At 42.3% G+C, this 27,416-nt stretch overlaps 2 protein-coding genes across 7 annotated transcripts in view; both read left to right on the top strand.

Annotated features, from left to right (window-relative positions):
* Positions 1-8,534, top strand: part of MAP7D2 (MAP7 domain containing 2) — a 106,974-nt gene extending 98,440 nt beyond the window's left edge. The window contains exons 14-18 of the mRNA XM_030305927.1: positions 114-170; positions 612-690; positions 1,658-1,844; positions 4,248-4,520; positions 6,981-8,534. Coding sequence (XP_030161787.1) covers positions 114-170; positions 612-690; positions 1,658-1,844; positions 4,248-4,497 — 573 coding nt within the window. The 3' untranslated portion in view covers positions 4,498-4,520; positions 6,981-8,534. The remainder of the gene's footprint in view (positions 1-113; positions 171-611; positions 691-1,657; positions 1,845-4,247; positions 4,521-6,980) is intronic.
* A 12,507-nt stretch (positions 8,535-21,041) lies between these two features.
* The window catches only part of BCLAF3 (BCLAF1 and THRAP3 family member 3), a 56,628-nt gene continuing 50,253 nt past the window's right edge, over positions 21,042-27,416 (top strand). For 2 of the 6 annotated variants that reach the window (XM_032592280.1, XM_032592279.1), the window contains exon 1: positions 22,007-23,513. The gene's annotated coding sequence lies outside the window, so the exon portion shown is untranslated. Of the gene's footprint in view, positions 21,158-21,273; positions 21,579-22,005; positions 23,514-27,416 lie in introns of those variants that run through there. The other 4 variants (XM_030304717.1, XM_030304719.1, XM_030304720.1 and 1 more) reach the window with 4 other exon arrangements.

The following is a 27,416-nucleotide window of genomic DNA, read 5'->3' as shown; positions in this document are numbered from 1 at the left end:
TGACGTTTCTCTCTTACGAGTTTTCTGAGATATGTAAAATCGCATTTAGACCCAGCTGCTTTTATGTTTATTTGGTATTATAGTCCTCTTACCTGGTACTTTTTGGTTTCCAGAGAATAGATGAAATCATGAAGAGAACAAGGAAGAGTGATGTGTCTCCAGAAGTGAAGGTAGGTGTTCACAGAGTGCCATTTTGATAGTTTATGGACTGAGGAGAAAAGAATGGCACAGTATGTTCAGTGGAATTGTAGTTCTTGGAGAGGAACAGCCAGAAAAAATGGACTCTTCCTGCTTTGTTCCTGGCTAGATTAAGGAGGCTACAGGTACTTGGATGGAAAGAGGAGTCTAAGAGAGGAGTTTCAGAGACAGGGTGGTAGTAAAAAATTTGAGAAGTTGGGTTGTGGATGCAGAGAGAGGCACAGTAGTCCATGAATAAAAAAGAAAATGGTGACATATTGATAAGGGAAATACAGTTAACTTATAATAAGCCCAGAAGATTCAAAGAATTAGCATGGAATAGGCAGATGGTTCAGCACAGTTCTGAATATCCTTTGATGCTTTTCAAAAGTGCTTGTCTTTGTATGTAAAGTCATCCTTCCCTCTGTTTTTAGAAAGAAGACCCAAAAGTAGAGCTTCACTTGCCTGTGTATGTGGAAAATAAGATAAAACCAGTTGTCCCGAACAAAATAGGTGAGTGTGAAGGCTGGTTCTTGGGTTCTTCCTTTCAGCAGGTGAGGGCTCAAAGCACTTCCTGCGGGGATGAGCACCCGTGGGTCTTAAGAGCATTATTCCTGTAAGGGTACTATGTAGTTTTCCTCCTGGGGGAGTCTCCATCTCCAGTACAGGTCTGTCAGGTCCACTCAGAAAGTTCTGGGGTCCTCGGTTACTTTAATAGTCCCAGCACAGGAAGCTGGCCACCTGCAGTCCCATGCTAGTTTCCAGGGAGGTTAACAGCTGATCAGGTTCTATTCAGAACCGATTCTGCTATTCTACAGTGGTTTCTCCTGTCTTCCAGACGGGAGAGCTGGATAGTCCAGCTCTTCTCTCTCATGTATACTTAAAACTCATTAGATGTGAGGGGCACCTGAGTGGCTCAGTTGGTTGACTGTCCCAACTCTTGATTCAGGCTCAAGTCATGATCCCAGGCTCATGGGATCAAGCCCCACATCAGACTCTTCACTGAGTGTGGAGCCTGCTTGGGATTCTCATTCATGCTCTCTCTCTTTCTGCACTCTTCCTCCCTCTCCCTCCCTCCCTCCCTCCCTCTCTCTCTCCCTCTCTCTCTCTCTCAAAGAAAACCCCTCCTTAGATGTGAATATATCAATGCAGCCAAAGTCAGAAAGGCATGTCCATCTCAGAGGTACTCTACATTTCTCCTTTGCCTTGGGTCCCAAGAAAATGCTACACAGAGCCTGGGGACCTGCACAGTATATGACACCAAGCCTCCTGGGTGGGTCATGAGCCCTGCACAGACACTGATGATGTCATTTGTCTTCTTTTCTCTCTGAAGCTGATGACATCGGGTTCTTTTTGCAAAAGGATGTTGGACTGTTGGTAAAGCAGAGGATTAAATTAATTGTCTCAATATATATTTCCCCTGCTATTTCATTGTTCTGGTATTTTATGATTAACAGAATGACTTTTTGTTCTCAACCAGAAATAAATGGGTTGAACACCTGCCAGGAAGTTAATGGTGTGGGGCGTACTGCCCCAGAAACTTTTCCTCGAGACGTTTTCTCTAATGGGCTTAAACCAGTTGGGGGACTTGTTCATCTAGACACCCTTGATGGGAAATCAAACAGCCTGGATGACTCAACTGAAGAAGTTCAGTCTATGGATGTGAGGTAAGCTGGTTTATTTTGCATGTGAGCCTCATCTCTTCTGCAAACACCTCCACTGCCTCTTTGTTGATTTTTTCATCTTTTACATACCTAAATCAACTAAAGGAGGTTTGATTGCCATTCACAAAAGCTATCAGTGGTATATTAGTGTGTTGGGTCAGGTTCTTTAGAAGTAGAGCCTGAGACAGGTATTCTAAGGCATGGGATTTATCGGGAAAGAGTTCTCACAAGCAAGTGGAGGGTGGGAAGGAGTATGAAGCAGGGGAAGTCACTAAGCAAGGATTCTGTTTTAGCTGGTCCTATGGGAGCTCTGAAGGATGAATTTCCACTAGAGGGTGGTCTGATTAAGGGAGGCAGCCTTTGTGCCACTCTACCCATCAGCCATTGAGTGTGGTCACCCAAGGTAGGGATGCAGTTATAATTTCTGTGGGCATAGGACTCCTGTCAGCCAAAGGCAGTTGTCCAGAGAAAGGGTGGCAGCTATGAGCTATTAGCAGCCAGCTCTCTGTGCAGCTGGGAGACGGATGCGCCTACACATCAATGGGGTCTGAGTGGGGCACCAACAGGACTCACTGTGTCCAGTGTCTTATGTTTAAGTAGTCTTGTCATTGGAGACTTGATAAAAGATCTAATCTGATTCCAGATACTAAAATCTTAAACAATTCACCTGACAAATTAATCTCAGACAAAAGGCAAATTCAGTTAGCATGTGGTTGAGACAGAGACACTGAAACAGAGAGCCTTGGACACGGCAATTGGAGTGGGGGCAGCTATCTGAGCCAGGAGGCAGTGACAGTGTTTTACAAAAGTTCTGCCAGAGCTCCAGGTGGCCAGAGGTTAACCTTTTCTCCTTGGCTGTGAATTCTCAGCTTTCTCTTTGGGGGTGGGGTCTGGGGAGGAGGGTCTTTCCTAGGGCACAGTGATTGTAAATGTCCTAGCTTGTGCACCCTGGCCTTAAGCCAGATATGTACAAACCCAGGGTCCAGCACCCCATCATCAGTAGAGCAAATTCTATGGAGACAACCCTTGCCTCCATTGCTGTCCGTCTCCTTAGGCCCTAGGGTGAAACAGCAGAGGCATCTTAAACATTAACACAGCATCTGTCCCCCTCCCCGTGTTGAACCTACCTCTACTTATTCCTTATGTCTCTGGGTGTGGGGAAGATGATAAGACACAGCATCAGCCAGGGTTCAAGAAAGTGAAGGGGCTCAGTGTGTACTCCGAGTTCTCCTGTGGCCACCTCTGCATTTAAAGAAAGGTGACTCTTGGAGGTTGCACCCAAGCTTGTAGCATTTTCTCCTCCTCACGATCTGACCAGCTGTTGAAGGCCAGGGAATGGAGGTGAGGCAAGGTGGAGATAGGGTGGGTGCTTCTGCTAATGGGGCAGTTTGTCCAGGCTCCAGCCACCACAAGTGGTGTTAGGTCTTCTACTGCCTCATAACTAGGTTGAGTGTGAGGGAAATGGATTTTCTCAGTTTCTTCAGTTCAGCTGGTTTTTGTAGATTCTTCTCTCAGATCTTATCAAGGAAGAAAAGAACAGACAAACTTGGCAGCAACCTTACTCTGGCTATTAAGAAAGACTCCCAGTGTCAGGACCTCACATCCCAGCCCACCTCATCTGAGCTAGGCCTGTGGTTGACACAGCTATGAAACTCCTTCTTCCATCTCTAGGTTGAAGAGAGAGAGAGAGCCACACCCACTGGGCAGGAGCTAGATAAGTCAGGGTAGAGTGGGGCCTCACTTTAGAGAGGGAGCCTGGGAGAGATTTGCTCTGCAGGTGACTGGGTGCATGGTGGGGTCCTTCTTAACAATGGCCCCCACCTAAACTGAACATTTACTGCAGGCTGCACAGACTTCCTCAGTATGATCATGTCATGCTCACAGGAACCCCGATAGGGAGAAATGATTGTTCATCTCGTTGTACAGCAGTGGAAACTGCGGCTGGCAGGGAGGAAAAACAGCTTGTCCAAGGTAGCACTGCTAAAGAGAAACAGCACCAGGAACCCTGGTGCTGATTAGGGCCCTTCCTCAGCTCTGTTTTAACTTCTAACATTTGCTTTCTATTTGGGTTTCCCATTTTGAAGGTTTTGGAAGTGGTTGGCTTCTCTGCAGTAGAGTGCTGGTACCTGTGGTTTTTATTTTCTTTCTTCCTGTGGGCAGTGTGAGCTTGGCCTTCACAGCCCTGCCCAGTCCACTTCCCTTGTTTTTCCTTGGGAGGGGGGCTTCTAGCTCTCAATGTCTCAGATTTGAAATAACTTGTGTTTTTTATAGTGTGTTTCACACCAGCTTTGTCTCTAAATCCATCTTCTCTCGAAAAGTAGTGTAACAGAATATTGTAAATAGAATTAATTTTCATATTTTTCTCTGCCTCCCTCCTTCACTGTCCCTCCCTTCCCCCCATCCCAGTCCTGTTTCAAAGGAAGAGCTTATCTCCATCCCAGAATTTTCACCAGTAAGTGAAATGATTCCTGGGGTGTCTCTGGACCAAAATGGAACTGGTAATGCCCGAGCACTTCAAGATCTCCTAGATTTCACTGGCCCACCCATGTACCCCAAGCGATCCAGTGAAAATCTCAGCCTGGATGACTGTAATAAAAACTTGATTGAAGGATTTAACAGTCCTGGCCAAGAAAATACTCTGAACACCTTCTGTTGACAAATACATCTCTTTAATGAAAGGTACAGTCCGGTCCTTTGATTATAGTCTAAATTTATACCTCTCCAAGTGGGGTTTGTAAAGATGGGATAAACATCACTCGGTGTCCTGAATGGTCAGTTTTAATTTGAAAAATACAAATGTGAATATGAATACAGGTATCACTCATTTTTCAAAACTTAACATTATGCCAAATGTAGTTTATGAAAGACCTGCATTACTACCTGTTTGCATTAACTGAAAGTAGTGCAAAGAGATTTTTCACTTTTACAAAAAAAAGGCAAAATGCAAAAACAGCCTTCAGTGTTTGTCTTGGAGTGAGCTGTTCGAGAGGCAGCATGCACCCTGCACGGGGACAGTGGCTCCGTCAAACTCCTTCCTGAGAGCTGCACTCAGCATTCAGCCGCCATAGCTTTGCACTGTGCGAGCATCTGTGCTTTCTCTCATATTATTTTGCACATCCATTAGCAAGATATATCCTAAGGTAAAAGAAAAGCCTAAGAGGTTATTTTGGGGGTCTGGGAACACTCAAAAATTTTTCCATATGAGTTAGTAGTAATTAATTGCTTCTTCACCTTGTGGCATTTCTGCTTACAAAAGGTTTCATAGGAACATTCTTTCAGATGGGAGGAAACCTGTATATGGTATATACTGCAGCGCACACAATAATTGGGATGGATTTCAAGTGAATCCTTTGTATGAGAGCCTTCAGTGCCACACCCCTCCATGCCCACCCTGCTGTTGGGGGTGTGTGGATGGGTATGTGGTGTGTGTGTTGAGAAGCACTGCTACAAGCTTGACCAACTATCTATCTGGAGTAGCACCATTTTTAGAGGCAAAGAGAATACCGTAATAGTGGTACAAGGTGGTATTAATTGAATTTCTCCCCTAGTTTTACTCAATGACATTCCACATTCTATCTGCAGTCATTCATATATAATGATGAGCATTGGGTCAAATGATTTGCTGTTCTCTTGACCCATTCTGGAATCTTTGCAAGCAAACATCTATTCTTGGATCACACGGAGGGAGTGGGCAGATGGAGAGCTGAAGTTTGTGTCCTGAAGGTTTTGTTCCCCACCTTTGGCCTTTTTTCTTGTAGAAGTGGGTTATAAACACTCTGCGTTTGTGTAATTTAGTTATACACGCCTTACATTGGATTTACTTCAGTTTGGGGCTTGTTTTTTAATTAATGAAAACATAATTAGAATCTATCATCAAATCCTTTCGTAAGTTAATTCCAGTTGTCCTCCCACTTTAGACTTTGAAAACATTTTTATATTCTCAGCATTCTCTCACTTTGTTTCTTATGAGGCTCCACTCCTATAACACAGCTTCGATGCCTGATATGATTTAGTCCAATCTTTCTCTTTCTCAAATGAGGAAACACAGGCTGACTGGCTGACCCAGTCAGAAGAGCACACGACTGTTGATCGTGGGGTTGTGAATTCAAGCCCCACGTTGTGCATAGAGCCTATTTTAAAAAAGTAGTCTATTTTGGGGCACCTGGTGGCTCAGTTGGAGGAGCATGTGACTCTCGATCTCGGGGTCATGAGTTCAAGCCCCACAGTGGGTGCAGAGATTACTTAAATAAATAAAATCAAATGAGGAAACAGGTTGGGGAGGGCACATGGCCAAAGGTAACTGTATTTTGCATACATCTTCCTGTGCTCAGCTATCAGCTGTAGATAGTGCATCTTAAGAGTTCACTTCTCTCGGTTCTTAGGAAAGCACTTGTGGCCCTTTGACACGTAAAAGGGAACGTATGACAGGTAACATTTAGAATAAACAGTATTATGCTAAGTGAAATAACTCAGTCGGAAAAAGACAAATACCATATGATGTCACTCACATGTGAAATTTAAGAAACAAAACAAATGAGCAAGGAGGAGAAAAAGGGACAAACCAAGAAACAGACTCTGAACTATAGGGAATAAACTGTTGGTTACCAGAGGGGAAAGCAGGGGTCGGTGGAGATGGAGGAAATAGGGTATGGGGATTATGGAGTGCACCAGTTCTGATGGGCACCGAGTGATGTATGGAAGTATTGAGTCACTATATTGTACACCTGAAACTAATATAACAGTGTATGTTAACTGAATTAAAAACTTAAAATCAAGGATAGGATACAAGTGAACATAAATAAGCATGTGTTTTGTTGTTTGTTTTGACTGCATTTGGCTTCTTAAAATAAGTTCTGCACTGAAATCTTAAAATGTGTTGGTTTTTGTTGTCACAGTGGCTAGGGGCAGCAATACCATTTGGAAAGCAGAGCTTGGGACATTAAGTATCCTGCAGAAAATTTGGCCACCTAATAGAATAGTCCCACCCAAAATGCTGAAGCTCTTCCATTGAAAGATACTGCTATATAATTATCAAGAAGGTAGAAAGTTCCAGACAGAGTGATCATTTTAGTGAGAAAGAATAGGTACAATGTGGTCTCTTCATTCATCTCATCTGGTTTTGTTTTTGGATTGACACAGGTGGTGTTTGGAGAGCCCATGAAGCTGCTGGTAGTCAAATCCAAGCTGCTGGTCCTCTGAAGAAGCTTCTGTTGTCCTAAATCACTGGATTCCAAATTATTAGATGAAAATGTAACTGTATCCCTAGTTAGTATGTCAAACACTGGCCACTCTTGGTAGAAACCACTCTTGGTCGAAACCTTGAAACATTGGCCTTGTTGGGCTTTAGCAAAGTTTCATGTTACAGTTCTATTTATGAGCTTCAGCTGCTGATAAAGTGCTTCCTATACTACTTTATTATCATAGTGATCCTCTGAATAACCCAGGTGATTCTGTGTTGGAAATTCACCTTATAACCATTCTTATTCCCAAAGTTGGAGTACATAAACATTTAGATGTCTTTTCCTGTAAATATTCTAGACATTGACTCAAACTCTACTTAAACTTACACTGAACTTGGGCTGCTTATCTCCCTGTCTGTGTTTAGAAGAAATTCCAGAGGGTTTTCCCCCTTTCTGTGGTTTATTTGTTGGAAGTTACTATCAAGCTGTTTCTTATTATTAAGCTTAGCCACCTGCAAAATGCGTTGCCCCATATTACTCCTTGGGGGGCTCACAGAATAATATTGTCTGGTTGATTAAGAAAACTATTAAGCAACGTGGAATGATTTCTGTTCACGTATGCATTTTATTATAGACTTGGGCACCTGAATCTAGCAAGGATCTTGTCATTGTTACCCCTTAAAATATCCAAGCCATCGAGTAGCTTTTGGACTGAAGGAAGCTTGAATGATTTGTGGAGCTCATGCACAGGTGGTTGGTTTTCATGTTGTTGCTATCGTTTTTCTCTTGGACCTTGGGGCCCTTGTTTGTTTGCTCCTGTGTTTGCTCAACTCTAATGAAAGCAGGCTCAAATGAAAATGATAGTTCTCTGGAACAAGGGGGCCCTGAACTGGACCCAACATGTCATTTTAACAGACCAACATAAAAATATCTGAACAAGGGACAATGACACTAGAATGTATACTTCATGTGTTTTATGCCATATAATGTGTTTTCTTAATTTTGTTTCTTGTGGTGAAATGTGACTTTCAGATTAAAATGACCTCCTTTGAAACTGTTTTTTGTTTGAAAACTTCTTTGAAACTCTTGTACAGTAAAGAGTTTGGAAAAGATCCATAATTCTGACTGAGGTTTGCAACCAGGAGATAAAAAGAAGTCTCAATAATAATCTTGTTCATGTGCTTTTAAAACCAGCTACAGTTTAAGACTTTATCAGTTATGGAAACTGTGTATGTTTGTGTATGTGTATATATTAAATAAAATACATGCCTCCAAAAATGCAGTGCCATTGATCTTGAATATCAGGGGAAATCCCTTTTATGACAAGCACACAGAAAATGATAGCATGGTCTGACTTTCAAAAAATGCCTCACCATCTTTCTTAGTTTTATTTTGCTAAATGTTTGTTTTGTTGTGATCTGTTGTGCCTCATAGCACCATTGTGACCATGGTGATGCCTCATGTGCATGATGTGTTCATTGTGTTTAATGTGAAATACATTTTCATTGAAGAATCTGATGGCTTGCTAGTGTTTTGTTTGTTTCTGTAGGCTCAATGAAGAAATGTGCTGAAACCAAATCAGATTTTCTGAAACCTATGTGGAGAAAACCCAAAAATCCTGCGTAGGTGTCTTTTCCCTGTCAAACTCATTAAAATTTCTCTGTTGTCAGTTCCAAGCACAGCCAGCTGTAGAAATAAGCTTAAGTGATGAGCTGTCCATAGGAAATGATGAACTTCGAAGTACAGTAAAGTTGATGTACTTTCATACCACTGATATGAGGGAATTCTAGCTAGCTAAGATGCGGCTTAGTGTAACCTATGAAAACATTCCACATAGCAATATGGCATTTAAACAGAATTATATTGGGTATGGTGACCTTTATTTTCCAGTAAGCTAAAACCAGACCAGCCTTTTTTTTTTTTTTTTTTTTTTTTTTTTTTTTTGTATCTAATTCACGGCTTTTATACAGGCTGAGAGACAATACCAGCCAAGACCAGGAGCCAGAAAGGCATATTGGAATGGGAATGTTGGAACCCTCATGGTAACTTTCTGGGCTGCCGTCTCTGAAGCCAGGGATCCAGTCAACACAGCCCTCCTCAGCTCTGCTGAGAAAGCCTCTGTTAAGTGCACAGGAGTGTCTGTCCTAACTCTTTCTGTATGCTGGCCTATGACAGTGGCATTACAAGTAGCTTCTGTCTTCTGAGCTCTGGCCACAGGATCAGAGTGGTTGCCAGGCACTCCTAAGAGCAATTTTTTGTGAACATTCTGAATTTTTCTTCATATGTACAGGTTTTCTGTTAATCACATGCTTTGTAAACTAAATTTGGAAAGCCAGTGTAAGGAACTGTTTTGTTTCTAAACATGCGTTGAGGCTCCGTTACTTTGGAGCACAACAGAGTGACCTCCATCTCCACTCTTGAGTATTGTTCAAGAAAGACAATTATGTAAGAAAAGAGGAGCCTTACAGATAGTCTTTGGGCGGGGAGGGGGGCGGCAAAAAGAAACAAGTGAAAAACTCATTCTTAGAATATTTTCACAGGTGAGCCAACTACTAAAGAAAAATCAGTAGTTTTCTTACACATTAACAATAAACAGGAAGTTGACCCCCACAAACCCCAGAAAGTTTGTAGAAATAAGCTAAATCTAAAACTTGATCAGGGGACATTACGTGTAAATGGAAAGACGTCATGTCACTAGATGGGAAAATCTGTGTGTGCGAAGTAGACAGTAGGTGGCCCTCACATTTGTGCAGTATTGTAAATCAAATTGAGTCCCAGTCAATGGAATTTCTGTTTTGCAACTTGTAAACATAATTGTATAGTACATGTAACAGAGTGAACACAGAGCTAAGAAACTTACAAAATGAGCTTTTAAAAATGGAGAATTTCCCTGAACAAATAGCTAAATATATGATAAAACTTCCAGAACTAAAACAATGTAGTCTGATAAATACAATTTGGAATAGAAAATAGAGATCAGTGATAGACCCAAGAGACTAAGAATGTAATGTATGATGGGATGGGGGTGGATTATTTCATCCTATACAGAGATAGCATGTGATTTAGTGTCTCCTGAGGGTCAACTGAATTTAGCATCTCTGATAGGATGTGAATAAGGGCCCATATAATGAGGAAATTATAATGAGCAGGGTCCAAGGTGTGGGTACCAATTTTGGTTCAAAGTTTAATTCAGTGGAACTTTTAGACACAAGGCTTGGTATGATCCTCTAAAGATCTTGAATTGATACCCTCCCCTCACCTCAGGATTTGCCAGGATCTCAGGAGGTGAGAAGCAGTGGCCTCTACTTGCCATGGTTTAAGCTTCTGCAGGAATGGACCTTAAGAGTCAACATGGCCTCAGTTCCTGCTGTATGCGAGGTGGTCTTAAGACTTCTCCAGGCTATGAGGTAGGTAGGAGAGGGTTACTTCCTTGAGACACACAGCTGGAATTTGACAGATCTGGGGTTGACTCCAGGGCCTCAGGTTCGGTACCCTCGCGAGAGCTAACAGGTTCTTCTGCCCCTGAGAGCAGCAGAAGTGTTTTTGTTGGAGCAGGTGCTTATAGCTGAGAAGGGCCAGAACCTCCATGGGGAATCCTAGTTCTGGGTGTGCTTTTATTAAAAAATGAACTGTCAACATATAGTTCACATACTATAAAAATATCCCTCTTTTATACAACTCTGTCTTTGATTTGTTCACAAAGTTGTGCAACCATCACCATTAATTTTCATTTGTGCTTTTGCAGCGTTTCTTATCCATCTATCCACTCAAAGCAGGAGAGCTTGGCTATATTATTAGTTCACGTCCTCATTGTACCTAGAAGCAAGAACATGGGATTTGAAAGTACTATTCCCTGAACCATTCACTTCCCCATATTCCTGTCCCAACAGGCCAAATTAGTGTGGTGTTTCTGTAACCTGATCTATGTGGGCTGTTTTGTGTTGTTTCGCATTCTCTGTGCATAAATATTGGATCAAATGCCAAATACAGGCTCACTTATCAGATGCCCAGTATGGACCTTATAGAGGTCGATGAGAAACATGGATTGGGTGAAATTTGAAAATCATGAACCTTTGTTGTTGTTGTTATGTGTTGTTTTTTTGGAAAGAGAGCGTGAGCAGGGGAGAGGGACAGGGAGAGAGAGAGAGAGCGAGAGAGAATCCCAAGCAGGTTCAGCATGGAGCCCCAACACAGAGCTCAATCCCACATTGCAGGGATCATGACCTGAGCCAAAATCAAGTCAGAAGCTCAACCAACTGAGCCACCCAGGTGCCCCCCAAATCATGAACCTTTTGTGCTCGCTTTGGCAACACATATACCAATTCATGAACCTTTGAAGATAGGCCTTTTAACAGTGGCCATCAAATCTAGTGGGTGTGGGGTGGCTCTACTTGCTCTTGTGTTTCCAGGACAGATGGCCCATTTTCGGGGAGAAATGATTTTCTTTTTTGACCCTAAGATCCAGGTCAGGGTCCAAGACAGTGGGCACTCCTTGAATGGTGGAAAGAAATCACCCCTTCTACAGCCCAGAGTCTGAGGGGCACCTTGCAAAAGGCCGAGGAAGCTGGTAGGCTTCAGATGATGTCACACCCAGAGAATTCACTCCCCACCCCTCCCTTCAGCTGTGCAGTAAATAGAAGCTTCTGTGAGGCAGTAAGGAAATGCCAAAGTTTAATCCTTCCAATAGGCTTCGAGGGATGGTTGATGTTAGGGAAAAGGTCTAAAGTGACCAGACTTCTGGACTACCAAGATACTATTAAGGCAGGCTTTCCCCATGTCCACTTATCTCAGGAAATGCAAAATTCGAGGAATAGAGTCCCAAGGAATTAAACCTTTGTGTAAAGTAACTTTCAAATTAGAGGCAACAGCCCTCTCTTGACTGTCCTTGTCCTTTAATCACATTTCCCTAGCAGTGTGTGCAAGCTGATCTCTGAAACAACCAGAAAGTTGTCAACAAAGAAGTGAGAGCTAAGAAGGAGCTAGGTCATGCATGCACAGTAGACATATGGAGAGCTTGTTGGATTGAATGTGGTCCCCACAGTGGGATGCAAAGGTTGTTTTAGAACAAATGGAATCTTACTGGTACCACTGGAAGGAAAGGATACATTTCATTTGCTCAGTGGACCTGACCTTTGGAAGGGTTCTCAGGGGTCACTCCTGTGCAGTGACAACCCTGATGGCTGGTAAGAGGTATTCATTGTTCATTGATGGTACGAAATTATCCAGAACAAGGAAATAAGGCCAAAAGCTAACTGCATGCCCTTTCAAAGACCTGCAAGAGCATGGTCTTAACACAGCAGCCCAAGGGCTGCTGAGTTTCAGGGAATATAGCTTTCTATTGCTGACCATGTGATCTGGACTAAGACACAGTCTCTGGAGTTATTCACTTGTAGACAGAGTTGCAGTTGACTTTTGTCTTATTGAAAAGCTAACTCCAGGGGCACCTGGGTGGCTCAGTTGCTTGAGCATCCAACTCTTGATTTCAGCTCAGGTCATGATGATCTTACAGTGTGTGGGACTGAGCCCTTGTGTTGGGCTCTGTGCTGGCAGCAAGGAGCCTGCTTGTGATCCTCTCTCTCCCTCTGCCCCTCCCCCATTCATCACGTGTGTGCACACTCTCTCTCTCTCTCTCTCTGAAAATAAATAAACCTTTAAAAAAGAAAAAGAGGGGCGCCTGAGTGGCTCAGTCAGTTAAGCATCCGACTTCAGCTCAGGTCATGATCTCGTAGTTCGTGAGTTCGAGACCCACGTCAGGCTCTGTGTTGATAGCTTGGAGCCTGGAGCCTGCTTTGGATTCTGGGTCTCCCTCTCTCTCTGCCCCTCCCCCACCCATGCTCTGTCTGTCTCAAAAATAAACATTAAAATTTTTTTTAAAAAAAGAAATGCTAACTCCAAACATGCCTGTTTGTTCCTGTAGGGCACTAAACAATTTTGTATGTAACTTTGTGATCTCATCCCAGCATTTGTTTCCCCACTAAACACACATCGTGTGATGCTGTGTATGTACCCACATCCATGTGCCAAAAAAGCAGTCCCCATATTCTCCCTTGACCCGGTTTTGTCATCCTGCTCCCTAATGGAGTTGAACACACTTTTAACACATGCTCACTTATATTTGCAGCAGAATTATGGTTGTAACTTTCGAAGTTATACTTTGACAATGAGAAAGCCATAAGTCCTCAGCAGGTTTGGGAAATTTTAAGTAGCTGCTATAATAGCTTTAAAGGTTCATATTAGGGGTTCCTGGCTGGCTCAGTCGGTAGAGCATGTGACTCTTTATTTTCTTTATTTTAATTTTTTTTTGAGAGAGAGAGAAACAGAGTGTGAGTGGGAGAGGGACAGAGAAAGAGGGAGACACAGAATTTGAAGCAGGCTCCCGACTCCTAGTTATCAGCACAGAGCCTGATGCAGGGCTCGAACTCACGAACTGTGAGATCATGACCTGAGCCAAAGTCAGTTGCTTAAGTGACTGAGCCACCCAGGCGCCCCTAGCATGCGACTCTTAATCTGAGGGTTGTGAGTTTGAGCCCCACGTTAGGTGTAGAGATCATTTAAAAATAAAATCTTTTTTACAAAGTTCATATTAAATGCTGTTGTAGTGGCCATTGTGGTGCACCACTTAGATGGACCTCCTCTTTAAGACTGAGGTATTTGTCCTTCCACATGCTGGAGGTACAGTTGCTGAGGCTTGTTGGTGGAGCTCCTAAGAATTGCCTTTGACTGAAGGAAACTACCTTACTAAGGTTAAACCCCCTCATTTGAGCAGCCTGTATCTAATGGATAATTTGGGTGTACAAAAATCCTTGCCTCAAAGTGAGACAATTCAGAAGGGATGTCTCACTTCAGAGGTCCTTGTGCGTTCACTTGAGTCCTTTGTTGAGGCTGCATTGCAGCCCAAGATTTCCCTCCTGCTTCCTCCACTCCCCTGTTCACTCCGCATGCACCTCCTGCATGCTAACTGGTCTCAGCATCTATTCCTGGAGAACCAGACCTGAGCTAGCTAGGCATTGTACTAAGGGCTTTCCACGCATTCTCTCTCCAAACCTTAGGAATGACTTTCTGAGATAAGCACTGTTGTTGCCATGCTCACTTTACCACGAGAAAGCCTGAAGACCTCAGCAGGTTTGGGAAATTTTAAGCAGCTCCTGTAATAGCTTTAAAGGTTCATATTAGGGGTTCCTTTACCATGAGGACCAAGACAGGTGAAGTTGCTCATGCAAGACCCCTTACAAGCAGGAAATACACAGCTGGGCTTCAAATCCAAAGTTTGCTTTCCAGCCTGTGCTTGTCCAGGCCCACTACACCTCAAAGTTTCGCTGTGGGAAATCACACAGATTCAACCCTTTGAGGCTCTTGCCAATCTACACATCTTGTAGCTGTATTTGCAAGTTTCCCAGTTATTATTTGTAGTTGTAATGGGTAATGAGGTCAGATCTGCTGTAATGTATTTTTGTATTATAGTTTGGGATGAGACATTTATTTGCGTGATTCTTTGATTAATGTCGGCCTCTCTCACTGTAAGCTTCTTCATAGCAGGGCTGCCTAACTGCATAATATTCCTACCACCCACTACAGGTATTCAGTAAGTATTTGTCAGTGAATAAACACAGTTGTTACTAAGGAAATCTATGAATTAAAATCCATGTCCTCTGATCTGCATATCTTTCTGCCAGAGCCACATTCTATCATGAGATAGATAGCGGATTCTCAAAGACCCTAGTTTTTGTGTTTGCTTTTGGATTCCTCAGCACCTACAACACCCAACTGTCCCAGAATAGCTCCACCATAAATCTTTGTTAAATGAATGTTTTTTTTAAAATAGAGAATAAGTGTACCAGATGGTTCCAAGGCACGTAGCAGAAATTGGCGTCAATATTAAGGGTATTTATTAACCACATATAATATATGACAAGCTCCAAAGGCAGCTCAATGACATCAGGATTCTGGAGCTGCACTTCTTTGAGTGTCTTGGCTTTAAGAAGGTTGCTGTTGCACCAGCATCCTGTGTTCATGCCACTGTGGTCAGAGGCGTGAAGATGTTCGTGGCAGACTGCTGCTCCTTGTTCTGCTCCCTCCTTCTACCAGGAAGAAAACCCTTTCCCAGAAGCTCCCAGCAGATCTCTACTTCTCCTTGGCCAGTACTAGGTCTTATGCTGACCCCTAAGCTAATCACTGGCCTAAGGGAAGGATGATCATGCATATTACTTAAGGTAAATGCTAGCTACTGCTTTTTTTTAATGTTTATTTATTTTGAGAGAGAGACAGAGACAGAGCATGAGCAGGGGAGGGGCAGAGAGAGAGGGGGACACAGAATCCGAAGCAGGCTCAGGCTCTGAGCTGTCAGCACAGAGCCTGACGCAGGGTTCGAACCCACGAACCGCGACATCATGACCTGAGCTAAAGTTGGACGCTTAACCGATGGAGCCACCCAGGCGCCCCAGTAGTGCTAGCTTCTATAACAACTACCCCTCAAAGATGCAGAATGTCTCAGATACAACAGAACTTTTTTCTCCCTCATGTGAAGTCCAAAACAGATGTGGCTTATTATAACTCTCCTCTAAGTGGAACTCTCCTCTAAGTGGTAATTCAGGGAACAGGCTCCGTCCATCTTATAGCTCCTTCATTTTCCAACTTTATCATATCTTTCTGTATCAAGCCCACAGAATAGGGAAAGAATATTTAGAAGATACATTGCTTGGCAACCAACTTGGCCTCTAAGGGACACACGCCATTTCCACTCATATTTGGTTGGCAAGAACTAGTCACATGGCCCCACATAGATAGATGCAAGGGATATGTAGTCCCTGGCTGGTTTGCTTCTTCTTTTGTTTTTAATGTTTATTTATTTTTGAGAGAGAGAGCGCGCGCACACACGCGTGCACACACACACACACACACACACACACACACACACATGAGTGGGGGAGGGGCAGGAGAGGCGTATAGAGGATCTGAAGCAGCCTCTGTAGTGACAGCAGCGAGCCCGAGGCAGGCAGGGCTCACGCTTGCAAATTGTGAGATCATGCACGACCTGAGCCCAAGTGAGTCGCTCACCCAACAGAACACCCCAGGGCCCCCCTAGCTGGTTTGCTACTTACCAGAGATATTGCTAACCCTGTGCTTTCCAAAAGTTCTGGTTATACCACTTCACTTTTACAAAAGACCTACATTCATACCTGTTTTTGCTAACTGAAAGAAATCAGAAAATAATTTTCACTTTTGTGAAAAAAGCTGTTCCCACCCTAACGTAGGTCTTTCATGAAAGTGAAGTGGCACGATGCAAACTTTCCGAAAAAATGGAGGATACTCTTGACTGTACGCTATTTTGGCTTAGGAAAGTTTTTATAGGAAGTTCGGAATGAAGGGGAAACCCGTACCATGCAAGGGGGAGCACAGGGAATTTGGTATATAGTTTGCTGTTTCTGCCATGCCATAATTAACTTAGCCAGAGCTGTCTAATGGGAATATGATGTGAGTAACATATGTCATTTTCAGTGTCAACTAGGGGGCCTGGGAAGAGAGGGGCAGTAAGTATTTTTATTGCATCGTAAAATCTACCACAGGGCCCATTATATTCTCTTTTTCTACTAATCTAAGACAGAGTAAGAATTGGTGTGAAAAAGCAGAAGAAACTGTGAGGGTACCTAATAAATGTGGAGTTAAACAAGTCAGATTTATCAAGCAAAGGAAATTTTTAAGAGCTTAAGAACAGAATTGGCATCTGGGTTGTACCAGGACACAAAAACAGACTGCTTATTGTGGGAAGACATATATTAATCGAATCTACCAAGGATCTGGGGGAAGAGCTTCAGGGGAGGGGCAGTAAAGATTTCAATAAGGAAGAGTAATGAAACTTAAAAATATTTTGTAGTAAAATTAAGTTTTAAATCTAACCTCACTGTTCCTTTTTGCCTTGCATCAATGTAGGTAGTCCATATCAAAATTTTTTTCAAAATAATTTCTGAGTTGTGACATATTTTAACACCACAAATATTATATGACTTTCAGAATTAGGGGCAAGCCACTTCACATATTCATTACAAAAGAGTTCATGAGAAATAATTTATGGGCCCAGCAAGCTGGTAGTAACTACCGAATCTTGTTCAGGAATTTGTCGTCAATCTCAGTAGGAAAATAGACATAAAGACAGTGACTAGAATGAGCAAAAAGGGGTCTGCAGCACAAGACTGTGGGAAAACATTTTCCTCCAAACAGTATAAATCATTTCTGTCTGCACTCAGTTGTTGCCAAAGCCCTTAAAAAAGTAAAGGTAAAGAAAGGACAGCGTCCACCAAAAAAAAAAAAAAAAAAAAAATTGCCCATCTCATGGCACAGATGAAAAGGAGGAGGAAACAGGGCTGGGTAAGTGTAATACATCGAATTTCATTTACAATATTAAGCAACACAAGTCAGATACTTAAGGAAAGAGAAAATTCACCTGGTTCTGGAAGTCCTGGGTTGTAAGGACTAATGCAGATGCTGAAGACATGACCAACACAATACAGACCATCTATACAAAAACTATGTGAAAAATCTGTGCAAACAGTGTTGTCAAGGGATGAGAAAGCTATTTGTCCTACTTATTCCTAATTATCTAATTCTCACATCAGCATTTAAAAAAGAAAGCTATACAGAAGGGCAGCTAGAGATACATGTCAGGGCAGATGGAAGTTTTCGATGCCCCTCCAAAACATGACATGACAGTGAGCACTTGCTCTGAGTCTGTATTAGTACCTGATTCATTCTTTTTTAGTTTGACTTTTTTTTTTTACTTGTTTAAGAATTAGTAGTTTAAAAACTCCCACGGGGGCTCCTGGGTGGCTCAATCGTTTGAGCATCCGACTTCGGCTTAGGTCACGATCTCACAGCTCGTGAGTTCGAGCCCCGCGTCAGGCTCTGTGCTGACAGCTCAGAGCCTGGAGCCTGCTTCTGCTTCTGTGTCTCCCTCTCTCTCTGCCCCTAACCCACTTGCATTCTGTCTCTGTCTCTGTCAAAAAATAAACATTAAAAAAATAAATAAATAAAAATAAAAACTCCCACGAGAGAGAGCCAAAGCATAAGAGACTCTTAAAAACTGAGAACAAACTGAGGGTTGATGGGGGGTGGGAGGGAAGGGAGGGTGGTTGATGGGTATTGAGGAGGGCACCTTTTGGGATGAGCACTGGGTGTTGTATGGAAACCAATTTGACAATAAACTTCATATATTGAAAAAAAAACTCCCATGAGTTTCAACAAGCCTCTTTGTCCATCTTATGGTTTATAGGGAATACGAGCCTTAAAGAAGTAGTTCTCAAACCCGAGAGTACTTCAGAATCCCCTGGAGGGGCTTGTTGACACTGTGCTGAGCCATACCCTCAGTTTCTGATTAAGCTTTGAAACAGAAGCTTTAAGATGTAGTGCATGCTCCCACTCTTGCTCCTTTTCTTCTGATATGACACCAGGAATGTCTCAGAGAGGGTCTATTCCTTCAGCCTGGATTCCAGACAGAAGAATAAAAGCTGACCCTGGGATGGGCTTAAAATGTAAGTGAGAAATAAACATTTGTTGTTATAAACCACTGAGATTTTGGGATTGTTTTTGTAGCATAATTTATTCTTACTAATACAGAATCCTTGTATTGAATAAGCATACTCAGCCTTCAGTAGGAGATTTGGCTTTGCAAAGAAAAATAAAATAAACGGAAAGGCAGATAATAACCCATTTCTGTAAGGCTTGTTTTGTATATGTGTGCATGTGTGTTATTCATATATACACCAAGAGCTTTGTGACCTTGTGCAAGCTACTTAACCTCTCTGCCCACACATGTGAACAGCAAATAGGGTGGGGGCCATCTGCTTGTGTTGTCTGTTAACCAATAAGTCTGAACCAAGATCACTTTGTTCAAAGATGATTCAAAGAAAAAAAAAATATATATATATATACACACACACACAAACTAAGCATGGAAAGGAAAGAAGAGCGTGTTTATGAAAATGATTGACTACAGAATCCAAAAGAGAAGTTTTATCACCAGTTTATCATCCTTTTCCAAGAAGGTAAGATGAGATGCAAAGTCAATCAGATGATTTGAAAGAGAGAGATAGTGAGGGAGAAAGGAATGAAGTAAGGAAACTAAAATCTCAATGATAGAATTTAAATAAAAACAGAAGCAGAAATAATAATGCCTTGGGAAACCTTATCAGTAATACTGAAAGCCAATTTGAGTTCTACAGGTGCCAAAAAAAGGATAAAGAGATGAAAATAATAAAACAGAGAACCACCACAGATAATTGCTCTTCCTACAAGAGACCAGAACATATGGAGCAGAAACAATTCCTGAAGGTAGAATAGAAGAAAACTTTCCTGGACTAAAGCCATATATATGCAGATAAAAAGGTCTCACACCTCTTAACCAGACAGAAGGGACAATCCGTGCAATGGAGTGGAACCAAAAGCAGTATTCATCTTAAACTGCAAACACTTCAGTACGGCCAGAATATTGAGTACAAAGAGGAGGGAGGCTAGACAAGTTAAGTATGAACCAGATGATGAAAGGCCCTGTATATCTGAGGACTTTTCTCTGCAATGCAGGAAGCAAAATCATGTATGAAGAGAGGAAAATGATCATGGTAAAGAAAATGGTAAGAACAAAGCAATTATTGGAAATGAGAGAGGTCACATAAAAGAGGCACCTAGGTTTTGGCAAGTATCCATAAATTTGTAGTGACATCATTCTGTTACAGTTGTGTGGTTTTTTCTTCCCAAGCAGTACTTGAAAACACAGATGTAGGAATAGAAAATGCACATAACTAGAGTGTGTTAAGGTGGTGGTTTGGTGTTATGACATGTTAAAAGGCAATTCAAGGGGCTCTGCTTACAAGAGTGGTTGAAGTGAAAGGCCATGGACTTTTAAGTCAGGTAGAAGGTTCACAGGATATGTGAAGTCTATGGTCTTTGAAGAACAAGTACACCGGAGTAAAGGATAGATAGGACCGCAAGGATGAGGATTGTGAGTTCAAATAAATAGGATTTGAAAACTTAAGGTTTCAGAGATGGAGCAGCATAAAGTGATGAATGTCTAGATTTTCTAGAATATGTGCCTGAGAATGGGTGGATAAGTACAGTAGAGGTAAAGTCATCTAGGTTGAGGACGTTAGGAAACATGGCTCAATCATGGGCATTGGACTCATTGGGATGATGGCTGTAATTCAGTTCAGATGGAGATGAAAATTCTAATGCAGTCAGCTGACAGTGACAAGGGAGGGTAAAAGGTGATACTACCAGATGAGGTGGACCCTGAAAGAGAAATCTTGTCAGGGGTAAAAAATATATCAAGATGTCAAGTGAGAAACACTCTGAGAGAGAGGACATACTACCTTAGGGGCTGGTGGATGGAGTGTGGGAGGAAAGAAATAAAAAAAGCAGACAAATATGAGTCAGTATTTTGAATTGGATAATGGGGAGATGTTGGTACCACTAACCCATTTGGGAGGCCCAGAGGGGAGGTTTTGTTTTCTGGATAGAAACTTAATTTGAGGGCACGGGGAATGGATAGAGGCTGAGAAGGCAGGGAAAGGCTACAGAAGTGCAGGTTCAGATGGGCTGGTTCTGGAAGAACCTCGAGGGCCAAGCCAGGAGCTAGAGGGCCGAGTCTCATCTGCTCCACCACCTTTGCCTCCCGTGTACAAGGCTGGAAGGCCCACGGGACCAGGCTCCTGCCCCTGGCTGAGGGATAGGCTCCAACCCCCAGGGTCCCAGGACCTGTAACGCCTGCTTCTTTCCTGGTGGACAGGAAGCAGACTGCACATGCGCCCTCGACAGAGCGGCAGGGATGGGAATGGCCGGCAGAGGGCGCAGGAGCTCTGGCCGGTGCAGCTCGGGCGGGGCACCCTCGTTGGCAGGGAGTTGAGAGCAGGGGTCGGTGGGAGAGCCGGCCGGCGCGAGGCCGCGAACAGTGGGCGGGGCCAGGGTGGGGGCGGGGCGAGGCGGTTCCGGAAGGAAGTGGTTCCGGGTCCCGTGGCCCGGTGGTGGTAGCCGTGGTGTCGCTGCCGTGGGAGGTGGCGACCGTGTGAGGGGCGAAGCCCGAGGGGCTGGCGGCGGGGGCGGCAGCGGCGGCGGCGACAGGGTTGGTGGCGGCGGCAGGGACTTCCTGGCCGGGTGAGCGGCCCTTGGGGGGCGGGCGGGGCGAGGAGGCCCCGGCCCGCAGGGAGGGCGTGTCCGTCGCTAGGGAGGGGCGGTCTTGGGGCGGCGGGTGGGGCGGTGGGTAGGATGCCCGGGCAGGTCTCCGACTCCCGGGGGACAACCCTCCCCCGCCACCGCCTTGGGCCCAATGGACTGGTGCCTTCTCAGGAGTGGAGACCCTGGCACCTGCTGCCGTGGTCCTGATCCTCTCCCGTCGTCCGGCAGGCTGCGGCCCTGGCGGTTCGGAGCGACTGTCATGGGGACCGGGGGTTGGTGTCCAGGGACCGTGCCCTTGTCCCTGAGGCGGACCGGGGCGCGTAGCCTGCGGGACCCGAGCCGAGGAGACCCTGCTTTGTCCTCCGGAGGCTCTCCAGCCGCGCAGCGGCATCTTCTTCTGGTAACGTCCAGAATGAGTCGTGAAGGATGCTCTTTGTCCTGCATTGCAAAGTAAAACTTGTGTTTTTTAGAAACGTTATCTTGAAAATTGGCGCATCTCCTGTGCTTTTCTAAGGTGTATTAGGAAACTGGGCCAGTCACTGTCAGGATTTTCGTATCGGCAAGTCAGGAGGAAAAGAAATGGGAGAGAAACTTATATTCTCCCAAATATTTTCCTGCCGAGTCGCTTCTCTAGCTGCCCTCTAGATGATTGCTTCTTTTTTTCTGAAACAAAGTAAAAACTACAGGTAGAAATCACTAAGGTCTGTCTGACGTCTGACCCAGCAACATTTTTAACATTTTTCTGAATGAGAACTGGTATGAATGAAAGACTGGAATTGAAAAGGAAACGTTTTGGTGGGGATTCACAATGAGTGCGTTATTTTTCAATGGTATTTTAATGCTTATGTTAATAATGCTTTATTTTTAAATAGTATTCTTAAAAATAGCTACAAAAAATGTTTTTTTGAAAGTCCCTGTTGTCGTTTCAGAGCCCCTCCTTTGAAAGCCTTACTAGAAATACTTATGTATAGAAACATTTAGTGACATTTGTCTATTTACAAAATTTCTAAAAGATGCAAAAGCATGATGAAGAAGATACAGTTTCATCATTCCAAGTAACCATTATGAATATGGTTACACTGGGTATACATCTCCATTATCTTTCTATGCAGAGATGAGTGTATGGATTTTTCTAAAGTGGATTCTGTATTGTAACCTTTCCCCCCACCCCCGACTTTATAGCATGCCATTACATGGCTGTCATAATTTATTTAGTTGATTGTTCCATTTTACACTACTTAAAAACATTGTTGAAGAAATGTAAAATCTGCACAGCCATGATTACTTCTTAGTGTACATTCCTAGATGATAGAATTGTTGGGTTTGTCTTTTTAAAAATGTAAATTGCTCGGTTTCCCTCTGGAAAGGATGTGCGATTTTCCCTCCCACTAACAATCTGTGAGTATCTTTTTCTACACCCTAGCAAAAGACAACATTTAAAGGATTTCTACTGGCTCACTTTGGGGCCGTTTCTGTTCTTCTCTCCAACTGAGTACAAGTATCATTCTCTAGCTATCCTTTTTTTTTTTTCTTATTGGTTTCAGCAATTCAGTTTCTCATCTTTTATTCCACCCTTAACCGTTTAGTAAAGAATGGTTATGCAGGTGAGGCAAAGGCATCATAGAGTGAACAAGAGATTGTACTCAGGACTTCCTTAAATTCGAGTGTCTCTGATTACCTTGAACAAGCCACTTACCTTTTCTAAGGGACTGTTTCCTCAACTCTAAAGTAGATATTATAGCGCATTTGCCTTGCGTTTCTTACAGGGTGGTTTTAAGGGTCAAATGAGACATTTATGGAAAGTACGTTTAAACATACTCTGTCTTGTGGCCAATTATTGCTATCTTGTAAAAATTTCAGAGCACAAGAGCATCTTGATTTTTTAAAGTAAATTTCTGAATTCAAAAAAGCCATTCTGTGATACCATTTGCCCCACTCTCTTTCACTTCTTAAATTCGAAGTTTTAGATTTCTGTCCTAGATTATATTCAGAACGCTATCAGAGTTATGAAATTAGGTGAATGAATGAATCTACACAAATGTTGAAGCAGCAAATATTTAAAGGCACTATATATAAAATTGAGGGGGAAAATATAAAGCTAAATAAAACACAATCCTTGGGATCATGATAAGTAAAACATAGTCTTTGTGCCCTACAGGCTACAGAAAGAATGTCCAGGCAGCTAGAAGGTGGGAAAGCTGCTTTCCAAATTTAGACGGCAATTTTAGATGTGATGCAGGATGTCAACTATTCTCAAGCATGCTAAAGTCCAATTCTGCTGACCGAGCATCTGCACAAATGACCAGGCACTCTTGTCAGGGTCATCTTTCTAAAGGTAGGAATTGCAAGTTGAAGAGGTGTTAGTATTGGAGTCTGAGAATCTGGATTCTGGTTTCAGGTCCTTTACTTGGGACAGATTGGTTACTTCTTTGTGGCTTTTTTTCACCTATGAAATGAAGGTAATTCCAGCTTCCTCGGGGGCTTGTTTTGAGGATTAAATGAGGTATTTGCTAGACACTTAGCGAACCAGGAGGTACTAGCCCTCATGAAGTCTTTTTTATCCACTGAAAACTTAGCATCTCAGGGAAAGAAACCAGATCTCTTACAACTTTGTGTGCCTGCCCCCTACTACTCATTGGCACTTAGTAATGTCTGCTAAATGAACATAAAATATATGACTGCTGATAAAAATTCATTCTGGACCATTGAAGAAGGTAATATGTAAATGTGGGATATTGAGAGAAATTGACTACAGTATTGGATTTGATATTAAGGAATCAAAGGAAACACTGAACTAATTGGACCTAGGTTCATCTCTACTGTGACTGTCATTCTATGTTATATCCCCAACACCAGGCACATAGTCCATCCATATCAACAGTAAACCTATTCCCTAGGACCGCCCCCCCCCACCAGGCACAACCCACTTTCTCTCTTCCCCTTCCAGTCAGCCTGTTAGAAGGAGTTGTTAATAATTGGCTTTCTTAAGTCTCCTTACCTTCCACTTAGTCCTGAAGCCACGTGTTCACATTTTTTAATTCCTTTTATTGGATCTCTATGCAGCTTTTGCCATGAAAGTCTTTCTTGAAATATTCTTTAGTGTATGAGATTCTGTGCTGTAGGGTTCCCTCCTTCCTCAGAGGATGTCCCTTCTCAGTCTCCTTGGCTGGTTCATCTTTCTTGAAAGGTTGATGTTCTGTAAGCTTGATCCTGCTCATGATACACCAGGTCTGGAATAATTTATAGAATATTGAAGCTATCTAGTGTTTGAAGGTTTGGTAGAATTCTCCTGTGAAACCAGCTGGGCCTGATGCTTTTTCAGGGATATTTCTTCAATAACTTTATTTTTTTCTATGAAAATTGGTCTCTTTAAGCTTTCTAACTCGGGGTCAATTTTGGTAATTTGTATTTTTCTAGCGAAATATCTTTTTCATCTGGGTTTTCAAATTTTTTAGGTAGAGAGGTACAAAGTGATCTCTTCTGATTTAAAATTTTTCTCCCATTTCAGTGGTTGTTTCTCCCTCATTCTGTTTTATTTTTGTATATTTGTGTTTCCCCCTTTTTTTTCTGAATCATGTTATATAGTGGTTTATCTCTTTTAGTTTTTTCAAAAACTAAAGAATTTTAAATTATTATTTGGATCTAGTTTTCTGTTCTCTTGCTCATTCTCTTCCTTGGCTTTTATCTTTATTATTTCCTTCTGCTTTCTTTTGGTTTACCTTGTTATTTTTTAGGGTTTTTTTAACCTTGGAACTGAATTTATTTATTTTTATTATTTCATTTTTATTGATAAATATGTTTAGAGCTGGATGCCTGGTTGGCTCAGTGGGTTAAGTGTCTGACCCTTGACATCAGCTCAGGTCATGATCTCACAAGTTCGTGAGACTGAGCCCCACCTCACACTCTGTGCTGACAGTGCGGAACCTGCTTGGGATTCTCTCTCTCCCTTTCTCTCTGTCCCTCTCCCGCTCACATGCTCGCTCTCTCTCTCTTTCTCTCAAAATAAATAAACTTAAAAAATATGTTGAGAACAACAAATTTTTCTTTGATCACTACTTTAAATGCATCCCATAGAATCTGATAGGTAGTGCTTTTGTTGTCATTCTAGGTGGAAGGGCTTTTCTGTTATATTTGTTAGTAAACTCTAGGGTTTTTGCCTTATGATCAGAGGATATTGTTTGTAATATTTCTGTTTCATGGCAGTTGCTGATGTTTTGTGACCTAATAAATGAGTACTTCTGGTGAATGTGGCATGCACATGTGAGAAGAAGGTATATTCTCTAGTATGAGACTGTAGAGTTTGATAAATATCTTTAAGATTTACTCTGTTGATTATGCTGTTTAGATCTTCTGTCTCCTTATTTGGGGATCACTGCATTTTCTAATATACCACTGAGAGTGGATAATTAAATCTTGTATTATTAGTGTGTTTCTATCTATGTGTTGCCTTGCATCTCAAGTAGTTTTTGTTTCATAAAGGTGGTTGCTATGTGATGTTCATATGAATATGTGTATTTTTATGTGTGGTGTCTAAATCATGGATTGTGGCTTTCAGCATTAAAGAGTGTCTTTTCCGGGGGTGCCTGGGTGACTTAGTTGGTTAAGCGTCCGACTCTCGGTTCTTTCTATTTCTGTCCGCCCCGCCCCTCCCCCCCCCCCACACTGTCTCTATGTCTATCAAAATAAATAAAAATAATTTTTTAAGTGTCTTTTTTTTTGGTCACGATGAATGCTTTGGGGCTTGAATTTTGCTTTGCCTGATTCCACAGATGCCACTCTGCTCTCTTTTTATTACCGATTGCCTGGTATACTTTGGCCATCCTTTCATTTTTAATGTTTCAACATCACTTTGTTTTAGATGTGTCATTTGTATAACTCCTTGAGTTTTGTTTTGTGAGCCACATTGAAACTCTTCATTTTAATAGGTGAGTTAAACCCATTCACATTTATTGTTAGGACTAATATATTTTGGCCTCAACTCTATCATAATATTTTGTTGTCTTTATTTGCTGTTTCTTTTGCTATGCGGTGTGTTTTTTCCTCTTGTATTAAAAAAATTGGGGAGTGGTATTTAGGAAGGTTTGTATTTTTGTTCTGATGGTTCATTTTTTGTCCTTGTACCTCTGTAAATGCCCTTACTCCCCTGTTTGTTTATTTAATCTTTTGTGTGTGTGAGAAAAATACATCGTATTCATGAAATCAAAGTAGATTGATGATAGGCATCTGTGAGGGTTTTTATCTACCTCCAGCTCCTCACTGAAGAACTGACTGATCATAGCCACTGCAGCCAAGAGCGTAATGCGTGTTCTGGTCCCCTCAGCTCTGGCTTCCTCTGATCTGCTGATCCCCCTTTTGTTCTGGGAGCTCTGACTTGGTCCTGTTCTGTGCTGAGAGTGTGGCTTCTTTGTTGCAAAGGCTTTCCTGGGATATTGTTTGCATTTGTAAATGCTGGGTTCCTATTTAGTGTGAAATTTTTGTTAGTTGATTTTGTCTTTTTTGGTAGCATCTTTACTGAGATATAATTAACATACCACACAATTCACCCATTTAAAAGTGTACAGTTTGGTGTTTTTTTGGTATACTTAGAGTTGTGCAGCCATCGCCACAGTCCAATTTTGAAACGTATTCATCATCCCCAGAAGAAACCCTGTGTGTATTCTCTCCAGTGCCCTACCGCCCCACCCAGGCAACCACCAGTCCGCTTTCTGTTTCTCTGGATTTGCGTATCTTGGACCTTTTATATAAATGGAATCACACAATATGCAGTCTTTTGTAACTGGCTTCTTTCCCTTAGCATAACAGTTTCAAGATTCCTCCCTGTTTGACCATGTGTCAGCACTTCATTCCTTTTTATGGTCAAATAATGTTCAGTTGTATGGGTATACCACATTTTGTTTATTCATTTATCTCTAAATGGACAGTGAAATTGTTTCTACTTTTGGCTATTATGACTAATGCTGCTATGAATATTTGTGTATAAGTTTTTGTGTGGACATATATTTTTATTTCTCTTGAGTATATATTTAGGAGTGGAATTGCTGGGTCACATGGTAACTCTTTGTGTTTAATTCTTTGAGGAACTGCCAGACTGTTTTCCCAAACGTCTGCATCATTTATATTCTCCCCAGCAATGTATGTGGGTTCCATATCTCTCCATACTTTCAGCATTTGTTATTATCTGTCTTTGATCATAGCCATCCAGTTGGTGTGAAGTGGTGTCTCATGATTCTGATTTGTA

This window comes from Lynx canadensis, chromosome X, assembly GCF_007474595.2.
Source record: "Lynx canadensis isolate LIC74 chromosome X, mLynCan4.pri.v2, whole genome shotgun sequence".
Taxonomy (NCBI): Eukaryota; Metazoa; Chordata; class Mammalia; order Carnivora; family Felidae; genus Lynx; species Lynx canadensis.
This window is presented reverse-complemented; position numbering and strand designations above follow the sequence as displayed.